The sequence below is a fragment of the Callionymus lyra genome, chromosome 16 (assembly GCF_982586985.1).
Source record: "Callionymus lyra chromosome 16, fCalLyr1.hap1.1, whole genome shotgun sequence".
In the NCBI taxonomy this organism is placed as follows: domain Eukaryota; kingdom Metazoa; phylum Chordata; class Actinopteri; order Syngnathiformes; family Callionymidae; genus Callionymus; species Callionymus lyra.
The window spans coordinates 20,985,370-21,005,022 of record NC_141833.1 but is presented as its reverse complement, the minus strand read 5'-3'; the positions used below and the strand labels follow the sequence as shown (position 1 = coordinate 21,005,022).

The following is a 19,653-nucleotide window of genomic DNA, read 5'->3' as shown; positions in this document are numbered from 1 at the left end:
TATTAGAAAATGTAAAGCCTGTTTACGATAAACCAACTTCTATAACACCGTGACGTCATGAGAAACATCTACACGTCATTCATAAAAAAAAAAATCCAACTTTGATTTCACGCGATCCTGTCGATCGGACTTTATATTCCAAACCCTCTCCTCTGTGACGTGTATCCTCCGATAATAACAACATTAAAGACATTTATTCCAATCTTTCATCAGCGTTTTTGTTGTGGAATAGTCGCGTGCTCGTGCCCGCGCGGCTCAGGGGCGTGTGCGCGCACTCTCGCCACACCAGGAAATATGGCGGCGCTCATGACGCTCAGTCAGGTAACAACTTCCAGCTCATCCTTCGCCAAAAGTCGCTTTATTCCCGGCGAACAACAGAAACTCACGCCGTCGCTCGAGTGTTAGACGCGCACGGAGACACTTGACGTGCTCGTAGACACGAGTTTGTGCGCGTGAAGGCAGTTAAAGTCACTTGGTAACCAGCGAGTTAACACGGTTAGCTAGGTTGAGTCAAACCTGCTAGTGTTTCCATTGACATCTGGGCGAGCGTTGTTCGAGAGGAAAACGGTTCTTAAAGGTTTAAAAAAAGTTGATAAACTATAGGTAGTATTGAAAGACTTTGACGTTATCAACTTTAAGTTATGTTTATCACTCTTTACTAACGTTAACTTATCAACAAAGTCACTATTATCACGTTTATTTGACTGTAATATTAGCTTTTAATGCTGCTAACTGTTGTTGTTTGTGTTTCTCTCACAGTTGTCAGGTGGAAACCCTGCCTACGAAACCTACTACAGACAGGTGTGTTTATGACATGGATGTCAGATTAAAGAAGACATTTAAAATGATGTTTCATATTCTTATATGTGATTTTGTTTTTTATCTTCTCACAGCTCGATCCGTTAAATACTGGGAAAGTATCGGCCGGCGATGCAGCACAGTTTCTTAAGAAGTCCGGCCTGTCGGGCAGCACTCTGGGGAAGGTGAGACGAGTCGCTTCGAGTCAGAGTCCCTTCGTTAAGATGACAAAATCTGCCTTTTAGGTCAAAAAGCTACTTAATGTTATATGATTTCTCACTCTGGATCTTTCCCAGCACTTATGATATTGGTGTGTATTGACGAGAATGTAGCGATACGATACGTATCACAATACATATATGTGTAGTATTGTCCAGTACTTGACTCTGGTGTTGTAGTATTTACAGACCACATGACTCTCGTCCTCAGTCTTAACTACTTTCATTTTTTTTGAAAATGAAATATGTCCAAACATCAGCTTTAAAAGCTGCTGGACTCACTGTATCCTCTCGTCCTCAGTCGTAACTGCTTTCATTTGTTTTCAAACCAAAATATGTCCAAACATCAGCTTTAAAAGTTGCTGGACTCACTGTATCCTCTGGTCCTCAGTTTTAACTTCTTTCAATTGTTTTGAAAACAAAATATGTCCAAACATCAGCTTTAAAAGCTGCTGGACGCACTGTATCCTCTCGTCCTCAGTCGTAACTGCTTTCATTTGTTTTCAAACCAAAATATGTCCAAACATCAGCTTTAAAAGTTGCTGGACTCACTGTATCCTCTGGTCCTCAGTTTTAACTTCTTTCAATTGTTTTGAAAACGAAATATGTCCAAACATCAGCTTTAAAAGCTGCTTGACTCACTGTATCCTCTCGTCCTCAGTCGTAACTGCTTTCATTTGTTTTCAAACCAAAATATGTCCAAACATCAGCTTTAAAAGCTGCTGTACTCACTGTATCCTCTGGTCCTCAGTTGTAACTTCTTTCATTTGTTTTGAAAATGAAATATGTCCAAACATCAGCTTTAAAAGCTGCTGGACTCACTGTATCCTCTCGTCCTCAGTCGTAACTGCTTTCATTTGTTTTCAAACCAAAATATGTCCAAACATCAGCTTTAAAAGCTGCTGGACTCACTGTATCCTCTCGTCCTCAGTCGTAACTGCTTTCATTTGTTTTTAAGCCAAAATATGTCCAAACATCAGCTTTAAAAGCTGCTGGACTCACTGTATCCTCTCGTCCTCAGTCGTAACTGCTTTCATTTGTTTTTAAGCCAAAATATGTCCAAACATCAGCTTTAAAAGCTGCTGGACTCACTGTATCCTCTCGTCCTCAGTCGTAACTGCTTTCATTTGTTTTTAAGCCAAAATATGTCCAAACATCAGCTTTAAAAGCTGCTGGACTCACTGTATCCTCTCGTCCTCAGTCGTTACTGCTTTCATTTGTTTTTAAACCAAAATATGTCCAAACATCAGCTTTAAAAGCTGCTGGACTCACTGTATCCTCTTGTCCTCAGTCGTTACTGCTTTCATTTGTTTTCAAACCAAAATATGTCCAAACAACAGCTTTAAAAGCTGCTGGAGTCACTGTATCCTCTTGTCCTCAGTCATAGCCGGGATTCGATTGTTCCATTAGCTGCGGAGGACGTAAAAACTGCTGCCATATAGCGAGCAGAAGTTTAATTGCAACACAAAAATAAGGCTGTGAGCGTTTGGATTTTAATTGAAATACTTCTATCATTCTATACACACTTTATACTTAATACTGAAGTAACAATGATATTTTGAGTTTCTTTTCCAGAATTGAAATGTAGAATTTTTTTTATAGTTGACACGCAATTAAGACGACAACGACAACAGTTGAAGTTTGTATTTTCATAAGAGAATATCAGAATTTATCACCCAGGCCTTCAGTTTTTATCATCTGTTCATGTTCTCATGTAGAAATAATGTTTTACGTTTGACTTAACCTACTGTCAGAACTGTCTTTCAAATGAAGTGCCTTCATGCTTAAATATTGTATCGATAGTACCTGATCTATCTTTAGAATACAATCTAAAACAAATCTATATACAATTATATATACTATTGTAATTTCTTAACTTTATTTCATAATTACAGTTTGAATCTAACATGTGATTATTATTGTGAAACAATCACTTGATGAACAGAATGTTGTGCAATAAAACTGTCATACAAAATGGCTTCCTAGGTTTAAAGTTGAACTAAAGTGTGTATTTGTGTGTGTGTGTTGTGATGTGTCACTCTATTGTATTATCAGTGTGTGTGTGTTGTTGTGATGTGTGACTCTATTGTATCATCAGTGTGTGTGTGTTGTTGTGATGTGTGACTCTATTGTATCATCAGTGTGTGTGTTGTTGTGATGTGTGACTCTATTGTATTATCAGTGTGTGTGTGTTGTCGTGGTGTGTGACTCTATTGTATCGTCAGTGTGTGTGTGTTGTTGTGATGTGTGACTCTGTTGTATTATCAGTGTGTGTGTGTGTTGTTGTGATGTGTGAATCTATTGTATTATCAGTCTGTGTGTGAGTGTTGTTGTGATGTGTGTCTCTATTGAATTATCAGTCTGTGTGTGAGTGTTGTTGTGATGTGTGACTCTATTGTATTATCAGTGTGTGTGTGTTGTTGTGATGTGTGACTCTATTGTATTATCAGTCTGTGTGTGTTGTTGTGATGTGTGACTCTGTTGTATTATCAGTGTGTGTGTGTTGTTGTGATGTGTGACTCTATTGTATTATCAGTCTGTGTGTGTTGTTGTTATGTGTGACTCTATTGTATTATCAGTGTGTGTGTGTTGTTGTGATGTGTGACTCTATTGTATTATCAGTCTGTGTGTGTTGTTGTTATGTGTGACTCTATTGTATTATCAGTGTGTGTGTGTTGTTGTGATGTGTGACTCTATTGTATTATCAGTCTGTGTGTGTTGTTGTGATGTGTGACTCTGTTGTATTATCAGTGTGTGTGTGTTGTTGTGATGTGTGACTCTATTGTATTATCAGTCTGTGTGTGAGTGTTGTTGTGATGTGTGTCTCTATTGTATCATCAGTGTGTGTGTGTTGTTGTGATGTGTTACTCTATTGTATCATCTGTGTGTGTGTGTGTGTTGTTGTGATGTGTGACTCTACTGTGTTATCAGTGTGTGTGTTGTTGTGATGTGTGACTCTATTGTATCATCTGTGTGTGTGTGTTGTTGTGGTGTGTGACTCTATTGTATCATCAGTGTGTGTGTGTTGTTGTGATGTGTTACTCTATTGTATCATCTGTGTGTGTGTGTTGTTGTGATGTGTGACTCTACTGTGTTATCAGTGTGTGTGTTGTTGTGATGTGTGACTCTATTGTATCATCTGTGTGTGTGTGTTGTTGTGGTGTGTGACTCTATTGTATCATCAGTGTGTGTGTGTTGTTGTGATGTGTTACTCTATTGTATCATCTGTGTGTGTGTGTGTTGTTGTGATGTGTGACTCTACTGTGTTATCAGTGTGTGTGTTGTTGTGATGTGTGACTCTACTGTGTTATCAGTGTGTGTGTTGTTGTGATGTGTGACTCTATTGTATCATCTGTGTGTGTGTGTTGTTGTGGTGTGTGACTCTATTGTATCATCTGTGTGTGTGTGTTGTTGTGATGTGTTACTCTATTGTATCATCTGTGTGTGTGTGTGTGTGTGTTGTTGTGATGTGTGACTCTACTGTGTTATCAGTGTGTGTGTTGTTGTGATGTGTGACTCTACTGTGTTATCAGTGTGTGTGTTGTTGTGATGTGTGACTCTACTGTGTTATCAGTGTGTGTGTTGTTGTGATGTGTGACTCTACTGTGTTATCAGTGTGTGTGTTGTTGTGATGTGTGACTCTATTGTGTCATGTGTGTGTGTGTGCGTGTGTTGTTGTGATGTAAAAAAGGATGTATTTACTGAAAGAAAAGATAAATTCTCCACATGTTACAAACACTTGTTTCTTCTGCAGATCTGGGATCTGGCCGATTCTGAGCGCAGAGGCTACTTGGACAAACGGGTCAGAACCATTTCCTCTTCTTATAAACCGCGTCATTATCGCTGACTAACTCGTAATTGACGCCTCTGTCTCTCGTGAAGGGTTTCTTCGTGGCGCTGAGGCTCGTGGCCTCGGCTCAGGGCGGGAACGACATCAGCCTGAACAACCTCAACCAAAGCATGGCTGCACCCAAGTTTGTGAGTTTCTGCTCGTTCGTCCAGCGACGAACACGTTTATAAACCTTTTCTGTGTCGACTCGACTTCACAGAGAGACACGGCGAGTCCTTCGTTGGGAGTTTCAACCTCTTCCATAGACGCACACTGGGCCATAAGAGTGAGATTCACCACTAAAGTCAATCGTTTCTTTGTTTTAACACGTGTTTCTTGTGTCCAGACGGATGAAAAAGGTAAATTTGAGGGAATCTTCGAGAGCCTGGCGCCGGTGAACGGCCTCCTGTCCGGAGAGAAAGTCAAGCCGGTTCTGATCAACTCCAAACTACCCATGGATGTGTTGGGGAAGGTAGTGACGCTTTAGAACCTTCTACTCTTTCATCTTAATGCAATCATTTTGAAGGAATTGAACATATGATCACATTTTAAGATGCTTTTGTTTTAGTTTCTTCACGCTTGAATATATACTTGATCAGTTTTATTGTGGAAAAAAAACCCACTTTATTGAAATATAAACTAAATAACTGCTATTTAAAAAGATAAATAATAATAATAATAATATATATTGTTGTTGAATATTGATAATTTCTCACATTTTATTTTAATATATTTGTTTTTATTTATGACTGCAATAACTGAATTTCTTTGGTTACAATTTTATTTCCAAGATTTATCGATTTATTTTATTATTTATCTTTTTCTACTGTTAAATACCAAACTTGGACTTAAAACTACAAACAAAAAAAATCATACGTTTCACAACTTCGGCTCTTTACTGTTTATTTTGTTCTATTATTTACAGTTTATTGCGATCATTGTCAAATTAAAGTTGCACTTTATCTCACTTTAGTTCACGAAACAATCATTTAATTGCGTTTTATTTCCTTCATTTTATTTGATATTTTATTTTCACAAGACCATAAAGATTTGAAAGATTTTATATTTTACAGGAAATAAACGTTTTCAGATTCTTAGAACGTCCTAATCTTCTCAAAAGTATCATCAATACTTTTGAGAAGTAGAGAAGAAGCCGGGCATGCATTCTAAAAATAACCAGCTATAGAAGAATTCAGCTTCATTTTTAACAATTATTATACATGTTTTAAGGCCATAAAACCCCTGAACACACACTTCTCTCAGAAAAGGCATTAACATGGTCTCACAGTACAATATTACTAAATGAAACCTTACTTCAGAACCTGTTTTCAAGCCAATTTTTTTTAACAAATCTCATTTTAATAATAAATCTATGAGGTTTGACGCATAATAAATGATTACCAGTGACTCAGGTGTATTTCAAAGTTGGTCTGACGGTGACTCTGTCCTGGCGCCGCCGTAGCGTCTTAAAAGCTTAAAACTTGGTTTTGGGTAGAAAACTTGCAAACATACAGCACTGGCTAGCATTCTGTACTCTCTTAGCCAATCAGGACGCAGAACACAATACGTGTTAATACTGTAAATGTTGTAAAAAAAAAAGCATCTAAATAATACTATAAACAATCCGCGAGGCCATGGTGAACATGTGAACCACGTTATAGCGAACATTCTTTTACAAATATCCCCGTTTTGTGGTTTCAGAATCAAGGTTAAAAAAAACGTGTCACTGAAGTCTCTCTTGATTGGTCTAGATCTGGGAGCTGAGCGACGTGGACAAAGACGGACAGTTGGACAGAGAAGAGTTCACGGTGGTGAGTTTGTTGCTGCGACATTCATGACGGCAGGAAGATCAGGAGAAACATGATCCTGCGGGTCCTAACGGTCCTAACGGTCCTGGTCGTTGTCAGGTCATGCACCTGGTGTACCGGGCCATGGACAAGGAGCCGGTTCCCGCCGTCCTCCCGCCCTCCCTCGTTCCTCCCTCCAAGAGGAAAAAGTCTGCGGTGACCATGCCCGGCGCCGTGGCGGTGCTGCCGTCCATGTTCGGGTCCAGTCCCCTGAAAGACGCCCTGAGGAGCACCCCCCCGCTCGTCGCCGCGTCCCCCCTCATCAGCACCACGCCGCTCGGCGCCGCCGTCACCCTGTCGCCCCAACACTCCTTCAAGGCCAGCAAACCGGTACGTTTGGTGTGATTTAGATATTAGTTAATACTCTGAAAGTACATCAGAATATTGAACATGTTTAATGAAACTTTGAATTTTTAATGGAAAAGTTATTGTTGAATAATTTAATTGAATATTTTGTTTATTCAAAGTTTGAGTCTCTTTTTAATTATTGACTTTTAAAAACTCTAAAAAAATTTAAATTAAATAATTGTTTCACACATAGTGTTTGATATTCTAATTACAATAATTAAAGATAAATGTGCTGAATTAATTTTTATTTAATTTTAAATTCAATATAAAAATGTTATAGTCACCAGGAAACACCAACAGAGCACCGAGCTACTTTCAACCAATCATACGACACGCTGACGATCATGTGACGAGAACCACATCCACATTTTTATATTGAATTTAAAAGACTGCGGATCAAAAAACATTGAATTCAGAAAAGAAAAAAAAATTGTAATTATTGGAATTAAAATATTAAACTCTGTGTAAAAAAAAATATATATATTTATATATGAAAGTGTTTAAATGGAATTAAAACTAATTTCCATTTCAATGTAGAAAATAAAAAAAATACATTTTATATATATATATCTATATATATATATATTTGAATAAACAGCAACACATCTATAAATCAAAGTTTCAACATTTGAAATGTTAAATTCAACCATTTAATATTATAATGTCAGTGATATATTTAAAACCAACTTGACACTTGAGTCACTAAGTTAATATTACTACTTGAATAAAGTATTTAAAGATGCAGCAACAAACAGTCGTTACAGCTGAAAGTGAATCACCTGAAGGTTTATGTCGTTTCTTTTGTTTCTTTCTTAATATGCTGCTAACAGCTCAACTCGTTCTGCAACATTGTTGAGGTTTGTGTTTTCACCCTCGACTGTTTCACTTCAGGACTCTGAGGAACTGGTTTTCCCTGCAGGGGTCACATGACCTCAGAGCAGGGCTGGGATTTTCCTGTTAAGATGAAATAATGAATGAATTCATTAGTGTTTGAGGTTTTTTCACCTGCTGTTGCTATGAGTGTTTATTTGGCAATAATTTGGTGATAAGATACGTGTCACTTTATGATATATTATGATACTGTAGTCACAAGTATATATGTGTGTAATATTGTGGAGTACTTGACTCTGGTGTTGTGATAGTGTAGTAACAAGTATATATGTGTAGTATTGTCCAGTACTTGACTCTGGTGTTGTAGTATTTACAGACCACATGACTCTTGATGAAGTCGTAACTGCTTTCATTTGTTTTTAAACCAAAATATGTCCAAACATCAGCTTTAAAAAAAGCTGGACTCACTGTATCCTCTCGTCCTCAGTTGTAACTGCTTTCATATGTTTTGAAAACAAAATATGTCCAAACATCAGCTTTAAAAAAAGCTGGACTCGCTGTATCCTCTCGTCCTCAGTCGTAACTGCTCTCATTTGTTTTCAAACCAAAATATGTCCAAACATCAGCTTTAAAAGCTGCTGGACTCACTGTATCCTCTCGTCCTCAGTCTTAACTGCTTTCATTTGTTTTCAAACCAAAATATGTCCAAACATCAGCTTTAAGAGCTGCTACTGTATCCTCTCGTCCTCAGTCGTAACTGCTTTCATTTGTTTTCAAACCAAAATATGTCCAAACATCAGCTTTAAAAAAAGCTGGACTCGCTGTATCCTCTCGTCCTCAGTTGTAACTGCTTTCATATGTTTTGAAAACAAAATATGTCCAAACATCAGCTTTAAGAGCTGCTATTGTATCCTCTCGTCCTCAGTCGTAACTGCTTTCATTTGTTTTCAAACCAAAATATGTCCAAACATCAGCTTTAAGAGCTGCTACTGTATCCTCTCGTCCTCAGTCGTAACTGCTTTCATTTGTTTTCAAACCAAAATATGTCCAAACATCAGCTTTAAAAAAAGCTGGACTCGCTGTATCCTCTCGTCCTCAGTTGTAACTGCTTTCATATGTTTTGAAAACAAAATATGTCCAAACATCAGCTTTAAGAGCTGCTATTGTATCCTCTCGTCCTCAGTCGTAACTGCTTTCATTTGTTTTCAAACCAAAATATGTCCAAACATCAGCTTTAAGAGCTGCTACTGTATCCTCTCGTCCTCAGTCGTAACTGCTTTCATTTGTTTTCAAACCAAAATATGTCCAAACATCAGCTTTAAAAAAAGCTGGACTCGCTGTATCCTCTCGTCCTCAGTTGTAACTGCTTTCATATGTTTTGAAAACAAAATATGTCCAAACATCAGCTTTAAGAGCTGCTATTGTATCCTCTCGTCCTCAGTCGTAACTGCTTTCATTTGTTTTCAAACCAAAATATGTCCAAACATCAGCTTTAAGAGCTGCTACTGTATCCTCTCGTCCTCAGTCGTAACTGCTTTCATTTGTTTTCAAACCAAAATATGTCCAAACATCAGCTTTAAAAAAAGCTGGACTCGCTGTATCCTCTCGTCCTCAGTTGTAACTGCTTTCATATGTTTTGAAAACAAAATATGTCCAAACATCAGCTTTAAAAGCTGCTGGACTCACGGTATCCTCTCATCCTCAGTCATCGCCGAGATCTTGCGGGATTTAATTTTTACTTTTGGTTATGAATGAATGTTGTGTATATTCGCATTTTTATTGTGGAAAGAAAAATGGGAAAAACTCAACATAAGATTATATATATTTTTTGAATGTTGATATTTTCTCATAACCCTACGAAAACTAGAACTCGTGCATGACTCACAAAAAAGCAGGGGCACGTTTTTTTCACAAGCTCCGCATCATCAGGATTTATTTCTACTGTGTGTGTCGCGGCACTGATGTTGACATGATGGTTCAGGCAGGAAACGAGTGATAAAAGTAAACTCATCTGGTGAATTCACAAAATAAATCAACATTCACAGACGGTAAATAACTTTTAATTTCATAACATTGACATCTGGATGATCCAAGATGAAATCTTTACTGATCAGAACAAATGGGCGGAGCTTATGAGAAATAACAGCCGCCGATTGGTTGATTCTCTAACTTTTTGGAGGGTTGATCCATCAGTTGTACCTACGTATAAATATTAACGTTTATTAACAGAATCAATTATCAAAGTCAAAGGTCAAAAATGTAATGTTGAATAATCATGAGTGAACTGATGACGTGAGAGTCATGATGTGTTTACTTACGAGTCTAAACATTGGACAGGTGTCGGACACCTGGGTGGTTCCGGCCTCAGACCGGGGTCGATACGACGATATATTCAAGAGCACGGACTCGGACGGCGACGGACTCGTCACGGGGAGCGAAGTCATAGAGATCTTCATGCAGTCCAGCCTGTCGCAGACCATGTTGGCGCAGATATGGTGAGAAATACGTTGATGCGCTGTGTGTCTGCTGCCCTCTAGTGGCCGTTCAGCGTTTATTTACAGCATCGTAAACACAAGGTTTATTTGTGGTGTTGAAAGTATAGAATAAAGTGAATAAAATAAACACAAATAAAATAAAATAGAGTAAGAGACTCGTATGTTAAGGTGAGTATAGAAAAAGTATCTAATAATTACAATCAGAAAACATTTATTGATAGTTTTTAGGTTATTTTTTAGGTTAACTTTATTGATTTACTGAAATTGTTTTTCCAATTAGACACAGCAATACAGCAATTATTCATAAAAATAAAAATAAGAACAAAGAGAAAGAACAAGATGATACAATCTAAGTCTAAAGATAAAGAACATAGATCAAAGAAAAATAACAAAGACAAAGGATACAATATCAAATAATTAATAATAATAATAATTAATAAGGATAAAATGATCTAATAATTACAATCGGAAAACGTTTATTGCCAACGTTTTTAAACACAATTTCAGCATTACAGAATATATAAGAAATAATACAAATGAAATAAAGAAATGAATGAAATACAATAAAGTAAAATGAGAGATGTTAATGTAAAATTACATATAAATAAATAATTATTAAAAATAAAATAAATATCTTTATTTTATCAAACAAATCAGATCAGATTAAATAATTCCTTGATGTATCAGAATCTTTATTGACAATGTTGTAAACACAACACAGGACATTTTTGTGGTGACGGAGTAAATTCATCTTATAATATACATTAAATAAAATAAAATACAAGAGATTAATAATAATAAAAGACGTTACCATGAAGTGAAATAAAAATATATACAGTAAAGTGATTATTTAGAACAGAATAAATGTATAATATTTATGAACATTTAGCGTTGTATCAATAAAAAGGTGACATTTTATTGGAGTAAAGGTTCTGTCTTCCGTCTGCAGGGGTCTGGCCGACACCAAACAGACGGGGAAGTTGAATCGCGAGCAGTTTTCTCTGGCCATGTATCTGATCCAGCAGAAGGTCAACAAAGGCGTGGACCCTCCTTCCAGCCTCACCTCGGACATGATCCCGCCCTCGGAGAGGAACTCCATGTCAGCGGTGGGTCCTTCGACGCCGCGTTTCTAACGCCTCCTTCAAAAATTCACGCCACGAATCAAACGTTCTTGAAGATCCTTCTGTGATTATAGCTTCTCGCAGTTTTTCCCTCTTTCACCTGCTCCATGTTTTCCTGGAGGTCTGATCTTTCTGCTGCTCTGTCCCGTCAAACAGAGCTCGGTGGGGCTTGTGTCGGCTTCTGTAAGACCTGCAGCAGCCTTAGCTAGTGTTCACAGAGTGAGTAATGCAGCCTTCTGTCACCAGGTGGCGCTATTGTTCCGTCGTGTGTCACAAGCGGTGCAGCATGTTGTAGATACGTTGGTTGCTGCCACACGTTAGAAAAGTTGCTTCACAAATAACCTTAACTTACTAACACTTGTCCTCATTTTTTTAAATCATGAAACCTAAAGCCTACTAATTCACCTTTGACCTCCAGGCATCCATATTGTGGTCGATAAGATGTGATGAATAAAAAACTGTCTATTTAAGGGTTGAATTTAACATTTAAAATATAAATTATAATTTATTGAAATGGTGATTTGAAAAGTAATAGTTGCATACATTTTGTATTGAATGTTTTACCTTACCTTACCTTATTTCTTTGTGATTGAATGAAAAATATGAATATTTCCATAATAAATTAAACAAAACAAAAAGAATACACAAAGTTTGATTTTAAGTTTAAATTCAACCATTCAATATTCTGATGGGACTAATATACTTCCATGTTACTAACATTAAAATAACTAAAATAATATTCAAGTTTATCAAGAAAGAACAGATTGATTAATTTGTTTTTCTTACCGAATAACGTGTGCGTGTGTGCGTGTGTGTGCGTGTGTGTGTATTGGTAACGTGTATAATAATCTTCCTATCTGTAGCATATTAGTCTTTTATTAATGTGAGTAATAAAAAAAAATAGCGGGTTGTTAACCAGGCGTTCACTCTAAAAGACACTTTAATTACTCATTATTTACCATAAAAAGTAAGTAATTTATAATTGGGGTGAACATGTGTTACGTTTCTTTCTTCGTGGTTTTTAACGTTTGCTCACATACAATACACGTATAGTGTTTTATATTTGTTGCTTTATAAGATATATTTTCATGCGTTAATGTTCGTTCAAACTTAAACCTCCGTTTGTTTTTGCTGCACCCTGGTGGTCGTTGACAAGAATGCAAGAGGTTAAGTTGGCGATAATATTTGGATGTTGGTAGTATTTCTAGATGAATCCATGGATGGATAACTTTGTGTCACTTTTACTTCATCATCACATGATTGGTTTTTGTTCACTAACAGCAGGAAGCTTTTATCTCTCTGCACGTTCTGTTCCTTCAACACTTTTCTCCGCATGAATCTATTACGTCTTCCTTCAACGAGAACTTTTCTCACAGCGATCTTCTCTCCTCAGGACAACATCGTCTCTGCAGGACCAGCCGAGTCGACGGGCATCAAAGAGTTGGACGACCTCAGCCGGGAAATAGCTCAGCTGCAGAGGTGAGTTAGATTCACTGTCGGGGATCCTTCCACTGCAGCAGTTCATCAGAGGAGCTTGAAGAAATGGATCTATGTTGCTTCAGACATTCTTTATATATATATATATATATATATATTCAAATATATTAGTAAGTAATTATTATTTACGCCTCTCTCAGACCAGGGTCACGAAGCACTTAAACAGATCCTTCTTGTTTAGACACCAAAATAAACTGTTATAATAGTCTAAACGAGAGACACAAACACATGTGTATATTATATATTATTACTTCATTTTCTCACATATTATGTCCAACATTATTGCAGGAAAATACCCGCCTCAATAAGGAAGGAAATCATGTTTCACATGATGCACTTTTGATGTCTTTATTTCATTGGACTCGTTACAAAATATCACCTAACATTTGTCGCTCCTTATGTTCAGCTTCAAGAGAGGATTTGGTTAAAGTATCTGATGTGTTTTTGATTCACGCAGGCTCACAAAACTAGACTTTTCTACTACTTTGCTCTAATATCGGGCGAGAATCTGTCTCAAGCTCACCCCCAATATATAGTTACCTGGACGTAACTCCAGTTCTATGAACTTGTGCGAGGCCCATACCGGATAAAAAGTGTAATACTTGACTCGTTTGCTACTTGTTCCTTAACTAAGTATCTTATTATTATGGTAAACATGTGTTGCGTTTCTTTCTTCATGGTTTTTCCCGCTTGCTCACAAAAGACACGTATAGTTTTATGTATTTGTTACTTTATAAGATATATTTTCATGCGATAATGTCCGTTAAAAGTTAAATCACCGCTTGTTTTTGCTGCACCCTGGTGGTGGTTGACAAGAATGCAAGAGGTTGAGTTGGCGATAATATTTGGATCAACATAATGGTTTCTTGTTGATGTTGTGTCTCGGGGTCTGGGGTCCCCAATCTTTTTTTTTTCACCGTGAACCGGTTTAAATGTCTGCATTAAAATCAGGAACTAAAGCTTCAGGGAAAAACAGTAGAAACGTTAAAAACTAGTTTTATGAAGTTTGATTTTCACAAATTTTTCTCTAATTTAGTCACTTGGTGTATTTTTGGAGTAAACATGACTTTTATGCTTATGTTACTTTAGAGAAAATACGGTGTTTTACGCCAACTTTCAGACAGTAGTAATCGATAGAAGATAAATGACTCAACCAAATTTCTTTCCGTGCGGCCTGGATGAAGGAAGTTAGAAGTTCCAGACGATGAAACGATGGAAGATGATTGATTTACGTTGAAAACTCTTCCTCTTCTTGAACGTTGTGTCGACACTCGACTGTCTGCAGAGAGAAGTTCATCCTGGAGCACGAGATCAGGGAGAAAGAAGAAGCCATCAGGCGACAAAACACCGAAGTTCAAGTAAGATCTGAAACTAAAACACAAATCTTTGACTGGTGAGCGGATGGTCCTTCATGCGACTCGTGCTCCAGGAGATGCAGAACGATCTGGACCGAGAGAGCGGAGGTCTGAAGGACCTGGAGTCGCAGAAGCAGGATGCCCAGGAGCGGCTGGAGGAGATGGACCAGCAGCGCTCCAGGCTGGAGGGGATGGTCAACGACATGAAGCAGAAGTGTCAGGAGGAGTCGCAGAAGGTTGGGTCGATCTTCTCCTCTCTCCGTGAGGAACCAGGCCCTCAATCATCTCCCGCTCCTCCAGATCTCCTCCATGCAGAGTCAGATCCGCTCGCAGGAGTCCAACCTGCGCAGCCAGGAGGACGACGTGAGCCGGACCAAGGCGGACCTGAGCCGCCTGCAGGACGAGGAGGCCCAGCTGGAGCAGAGTCTGCTCTCGGGTCGCGTCCAGCTGGACGGAATCATCAAGTCGCTCAAGACCACGCAGGATGAAATCGGCCAGGTGAGAGAGCAGTTACTTTGAGTGGCACCTGCCCCTCCTTTAAGAGAGACCTTTGAAATCAGATGTTCATGAAAGTAGATCAGTCGTGATGAAGGATTTAGATTAACATTTCAAGTGTTCCAACATTTTCTATTGAAATGTTTTTGTTTTTTAAGATAAATTAGAATATTTTTTTTTATTTATTATCTTATAATTTATTTAAATCATTTGTAAATCGGTTTAATTAATTATTATTATGTTTTTAAATAACATTTTAAATTGACCTTTGTTTTAATTGCATGCATTTTATAACATTATTATTAAAAATTCCAATAATTGCTAAATTAATTTTAGATCTTTTGACCTGTTATGCAATTTTATTGCATTTTATTAACATTATTATTAAAAATTCCAATAATTGCTAAATTAATTTTAGATCTTTTAACCTGTTATGCAATTTTATTGCATTTTATTAACATTATTATTAAAAATTCCAATAATTGCTAAATTAATTTTAGATCTTTTGACCTGTTATGCAATTTTATTGCATTTTATTAACATTATTATTAAAAATTCCAATAATTGCTAAATTAATTTGAGATCTTTTGACCTGTTATGCAATTTTATTGCATTTTATTAACATTATTATTAAAAATTCCAATAATTGCTAAATTAATTTTAGATCTTTTGACCTGTTATGCAATTTTATTGCATTTTATTAACATTATTATTAAAAATTCCAATAATTGCTAAATTAATTTGAGATCTTTTGACCTGTTATGCAATTTTATTGCATTTTATTAACATTATTATTAAAAATTCCAATAATTGCTAAATTAATTTGAGATCTTTTGACCTGTTATGCAACGACCACGTGATTGAAGTGTGTTAGCTCGGTACTCTATTGGTAATACATTTTTATACTGAATTTAAATGGCTACAAATTAAAACATTACATTTAGATTTAAAATTTTTGGTATTAACAATTTTAAACTGAAAATCTTCAACCATTTAATAAACAAATAATTGAAATACATTTAAATGTATATACAGTATATTCATAATTTTATATATATATATATATATATATCAATTAAATTATATATTTCAGGGTCAAGATGCCCCGAAGGCCCAACAACAAATGTATGTGTTGTATCCCTTGTGTTGTCTCTGGGTCAAGATGACCCAAAGGCCCAGCAACAAATGTGTTTGTTTTAGCCCCTGTGTTTTCTCAGGGTTAAGGTGACCAGAAGGCCTGAAAAGCAATGTGTTTGTTGTATCCCTTGTGTTTTTTCTGGGTCACAATGACCCAAATGCCCAAAAACAAATGTGTTTGTTTTATCCCTCGTGTTTTCTCTGGGTCAGGGTGAACGACCTCAACCACTGCATATGTATTTATGAGAGCCAGGGAGGTCGTTGATCTATAGACAACACGAGGGATAAAACAAACACATTTGTTTTCAGGCCTTTGGGTCCTCTTGACCCCGATATATTGGTGGTTAAATTGCTGGTCTTGACTGATGGTTGTCCTCAGGCTCGCAGCAAAGTGTCGCTGATCCAGGAGAACCAGAAGGAAGTGACCAAGACCATCGAGCAGTACGACGCCGCCATCAGCCAGATCAACGGAGGAAGTCTGAGCAACATTCCCGACGTCAGCGAGTCCTTCGCCGAGAGAGAGAGTCCTGGTTTCAGAAGAGCGGTGAGAACCACACCAGACCTTTCTCCTCGTTCTTCTTTCTTCATTTGTTTTTTGTTTGGACCAGGACGATTCGTTCAAGTCCAGGTTAGCCATGTTCAACAACAACAGCAGCACCGGCAACAACAGCATCACCGTCAACAGCACCGTCAACAGCACCAAGGAACCTCAAGCGGACCCCTTTCAGTCGGAAGACCCTTTCAAGTCGGACGTGTTCAAAGGTGAGACCGGCTCCTCGCGAGGACACCTGGACACAGATTCATTCAATTCTGTTTCAATCCAGATCCGTTCGGGGGCGACCCCTTCAAGGAGAGCGACCCCTTCAAAGGAACCTCGTCGGAGGACTTCTTCAAGAGGACGGACAAGTCGGACTTGTTCACCTCCTCCGACCCTTTCGCCCGAAGACCCGCTCCACCTGCCAAGGTATCGCCTTTTTTCTCACCTTTCTGGTTCTGATGACATCTATTCATTTACATCACAAGTGTCTCTTCTTCTCTTTTCTTCTCTTTCAAATGATGAGGATCATTTTCATGACCTATAGCTATGTTTCAAATAAGTTAGTAAGTAATATTTATAGAGCGCTTTTCTAGACCAGGGTCACAAAGCGCTTGAACAATTAAAACAAACTCAATAAAATATATACTTTAAAGGTCAAAATAACACCGAGACAAACACAAGAGTCTCAGAGAATCAGGGAAAAGCACGAAAAAAAGTGTCTTCAGATGTTTCTTGAAGGAGTCAGTAGATCATCAAACACAGATGTTTCTTGAAGGAGTCAGTAGATCATCAAACACAGATGTTTCTTGAAGGAGTCAGTAGATCATCAAACACATGTTTCTTGAAGGAGTCAGTAGATCATCAAACACAGATGTTTCTTGAAGGAGTCAGTAGATCATCAAACACATGTTTCTTGAAGGAGTCAGTAGATCATCAAACACAGAGATGTTTCTTGAAGGAGTCAGTAGATCATCAAACACAGATGTTTCTTGAAGGAGTCAGTAGATCATCAAACACAGAGATGTTTCTTGAAGGAGTCAGTAGATCATCAAACACAGATGTTTCTTGAAGGAGTCAGTAGATCATCAAACACAGATGTTTCTTGAAGGAGTCAGTAGATCATCAAACACAGAGATCGTTCCAAAGCTTAGGAGCAACAGTCTGGAAGGATTTCTCTCCTCTGGTCCGGAAGTTCAGGAACCATCAGTAGATTCTGATCCACAGACCTCAGAGCCCGAGCTGGGGTGTAAGTCTGGATCAGATCACTGATGGAAGGTCTGACCATGAATAGATCTGAAAGTAAGAACCAGAATTTTAAAATGATCCTGAAAGAAACTGGCAGCCAGTGAAGAGTTTGAAGGAGAAATGTGAGTTCTTCTACTAGAGCGGCTCAGAATTCAGGCTGCAGAGTTTAGTATCAACTGCAGGCGAAACACATCCTTCTTGTTAAGACATGAAAACAAACTGTTACAATAGTCCAGATGAGAAGAAACAAACACATGGATTATAAGATCATGCTGTGGGAACATTTAACTAAGTTTAGAGATGATTCATATCTGCAGTTATACACAGACTTGACTTCTACTGATGTTGAATGATGTACTTTTGTTTGGGAACATATTGACAAACTTGATCGACTTCTTCCATCTTTCAGCCGAACGCCTTCAACAGTGGAGACATGTTTTCTTCAGGCAGCTTTAAGTCTAAAGATTCAGGTACGAAATGAAGAGAAAGTGATTTTTATCTCGATATCTGAACTTCTTCTTCTTCTGTGTGTGATCTGGATGTTGATGTTTGTAGGAATTTGCTTGTTTTTCGGTTTCATCCTTCACTCGTTCTTTCTCATACTTATGATGAAAGTCTTCTTTATCCTAGTGTACTTTTAATTACTATGAAAGTACATCAGTGACATCAGAATATTTAATCATTTTTCACCTTTGAATTGATTTATTATTGAATAATTTGTTTATTAAAAGGGCAAATTTGTTTTTATTGAATAATTATTATATTGGATATATATAATATTTAAAAAATGAATTTTATATAAAACTAATGAATATATACATAGTTTGCTATTGAAATTCCAATAATACAAAAATAAATGCTCTAAATTCTATATATTTTTAATTCGTAGCCTTTTAATCTCGTCACATGATCATCTGTGCGTCACATGATCATCTGTGCGTCACATGATCATCTGTGCGTCACATGATCATCTGTGCGTCACATGATCATCTGTGCGTCGCATGATTGGCCTAAAAGTTCAATCCAGTCGCTCGGTACTCGTTTGTTAATGTCTGGAGTCACTATTATTATATTGAGTTTAGAAATAGTATTTTTAAATATTTTGAATTAGAATCTCAAACGTATTGTGTAAAAAAAAAAAAGAAAAAAAAAAAGTCATTTTGAAAATGTTTAAATGATTAAATTCAACCGTTCAATATAGAAATGAATATTATTATTTTTTTAAATCAATGAAACATTCATAGTGAAGTACATTTAAACACCCAGTACTTCTATAAATGGCCGCCTCACCTCCTCTGGACCGAACAACACTCCCGCGAGTGTGACTTTATTAGCTCCTACTTCACCCTAAGAGTGTTCCAGTTGTTTGACGTTTTTATAAAAGAGTCTTTTTCTTCCCCGTCCTGGTGCCGCGTCAGAATTAGATCTTATATTTCCAGGAGGGCACACCAGGGGCAAAACCATTTTTTCTCTCGCTGTGGCTTCAATTTTTCCTGTGGGTTCGAAGGCTCTATTTTTAGCCCACGACCCACGCATTTAACTATAAATACCAGACCCGCGAATAACGCTGGAAAAACAGGAGCAGCCAAACATAACAGGAACTCTGTGACGCTCCAGGTCCAGGTCCAGGCTCCTCTGTCCATCCACGGCGGTTTTAAGTTGGGGGTCCGGCAGCGCCATCGAAAAAAACAAAAAAACACAGGCCCGACTGTGGACCTGAGCCGCGTCGCTGCGCCCCGAGAGAAAACACACATGAATGGGGTCTTTTGTGGGCGCGCACTCACAACAAACAGATTCTGTTACAATGTTTTGTTTTTCCACTGCAACCGTCCACGGTTTTGACTTTATTACCGCATTCCTGTCGGCTTCAAAAACAGAGCCGCGACCGACGCCTCTAAT

General features: G+C 37.6%; 1 protein-coding gene across 2 annotated transcripts in view; it reads left to right on the top strand.

The window, feature by feature from the left end:
* The first annotated feature begins 276 nt into the window (after window positions 1-276).
* The window catches only part of LOC148064124 (epidermal growth factor receptor substrate 15-like 1), a 31,782-nt gene continuing 12,405 nt past the window's right edge, over window positions 277-19,653 (top strand). Inside the window, exons 1-20 of one of the 2 annotated variants that reach the window (XM_087811964.1) lie at window positions 277-321; window positions 760-801; window positions 894-983; window positions 4,771-4,818; window positions 4,899-4,994; window positions 5,066-5,131; window positions 5,192-5,317; window positions 6,597-6,656; window positions 6,753-7,022; window positions 10,209-10,366; window positions 11,316-11,472; window positions 11,644-11,706; window positions 12,881-12,966; window positions 14,270-14,342; window positions 14,414-14,575; window positions 14,640-14,837; window positions 16,351-16,515; window positions 16,580-16,733; window positions 16,796-16,935; window positions 18,164-18,224. In XM_087811964.1, the coding sequence (XP_087668090.1) occupies window positions 295-321; window positions 760-801; window positions 894-983; window positions 4,771-4,818; window positions 4,899-4,994; window positions 5,066-5,131; window positions 5,192-5,317; window positions 6,597-6,656; window positions 6,753-7,022; window positions 10,209-10,366; window positions 11,316-11,472; window positions 11,644-11,706; window positions 12,881-12,966; window positions 14,270-14,342; window positions 14,414-14,575; window positions 14,640-14,837; window positions 16,351-16,515; window positions 16,580-16,733; window positions 16,796-16,935; window positions 18,164-18,224 (2,242 nt within the window). In that variant the 5' untranslated portion in view covers window positions 277-294. The remainder of the gene's footprint in view (window positions 322-759; window positions 802-893; window positions 984-4,770; window positions 4,819-4,898; window positions 4,995-5,065; window positions 5,132-5,191; window positions 5,318-6,596; window positions 6,657-6,752; window positions 7,023-10,208; window positions 10,367-11,315; window positions 11,473-11,643; window positions 11,707-12,880; window positions 12,967-14,269; window positions 14,343-14,413; window positions 14,576-14,639; window positions 14,838-16,350; window positions 16,516-16,579; window positions 16,734-16,795; window positions 16,936-18,163; window positions 18,225-19,653) is intronic. The other variant, XM_087811965.1, reaches the window with a different exon arrangement.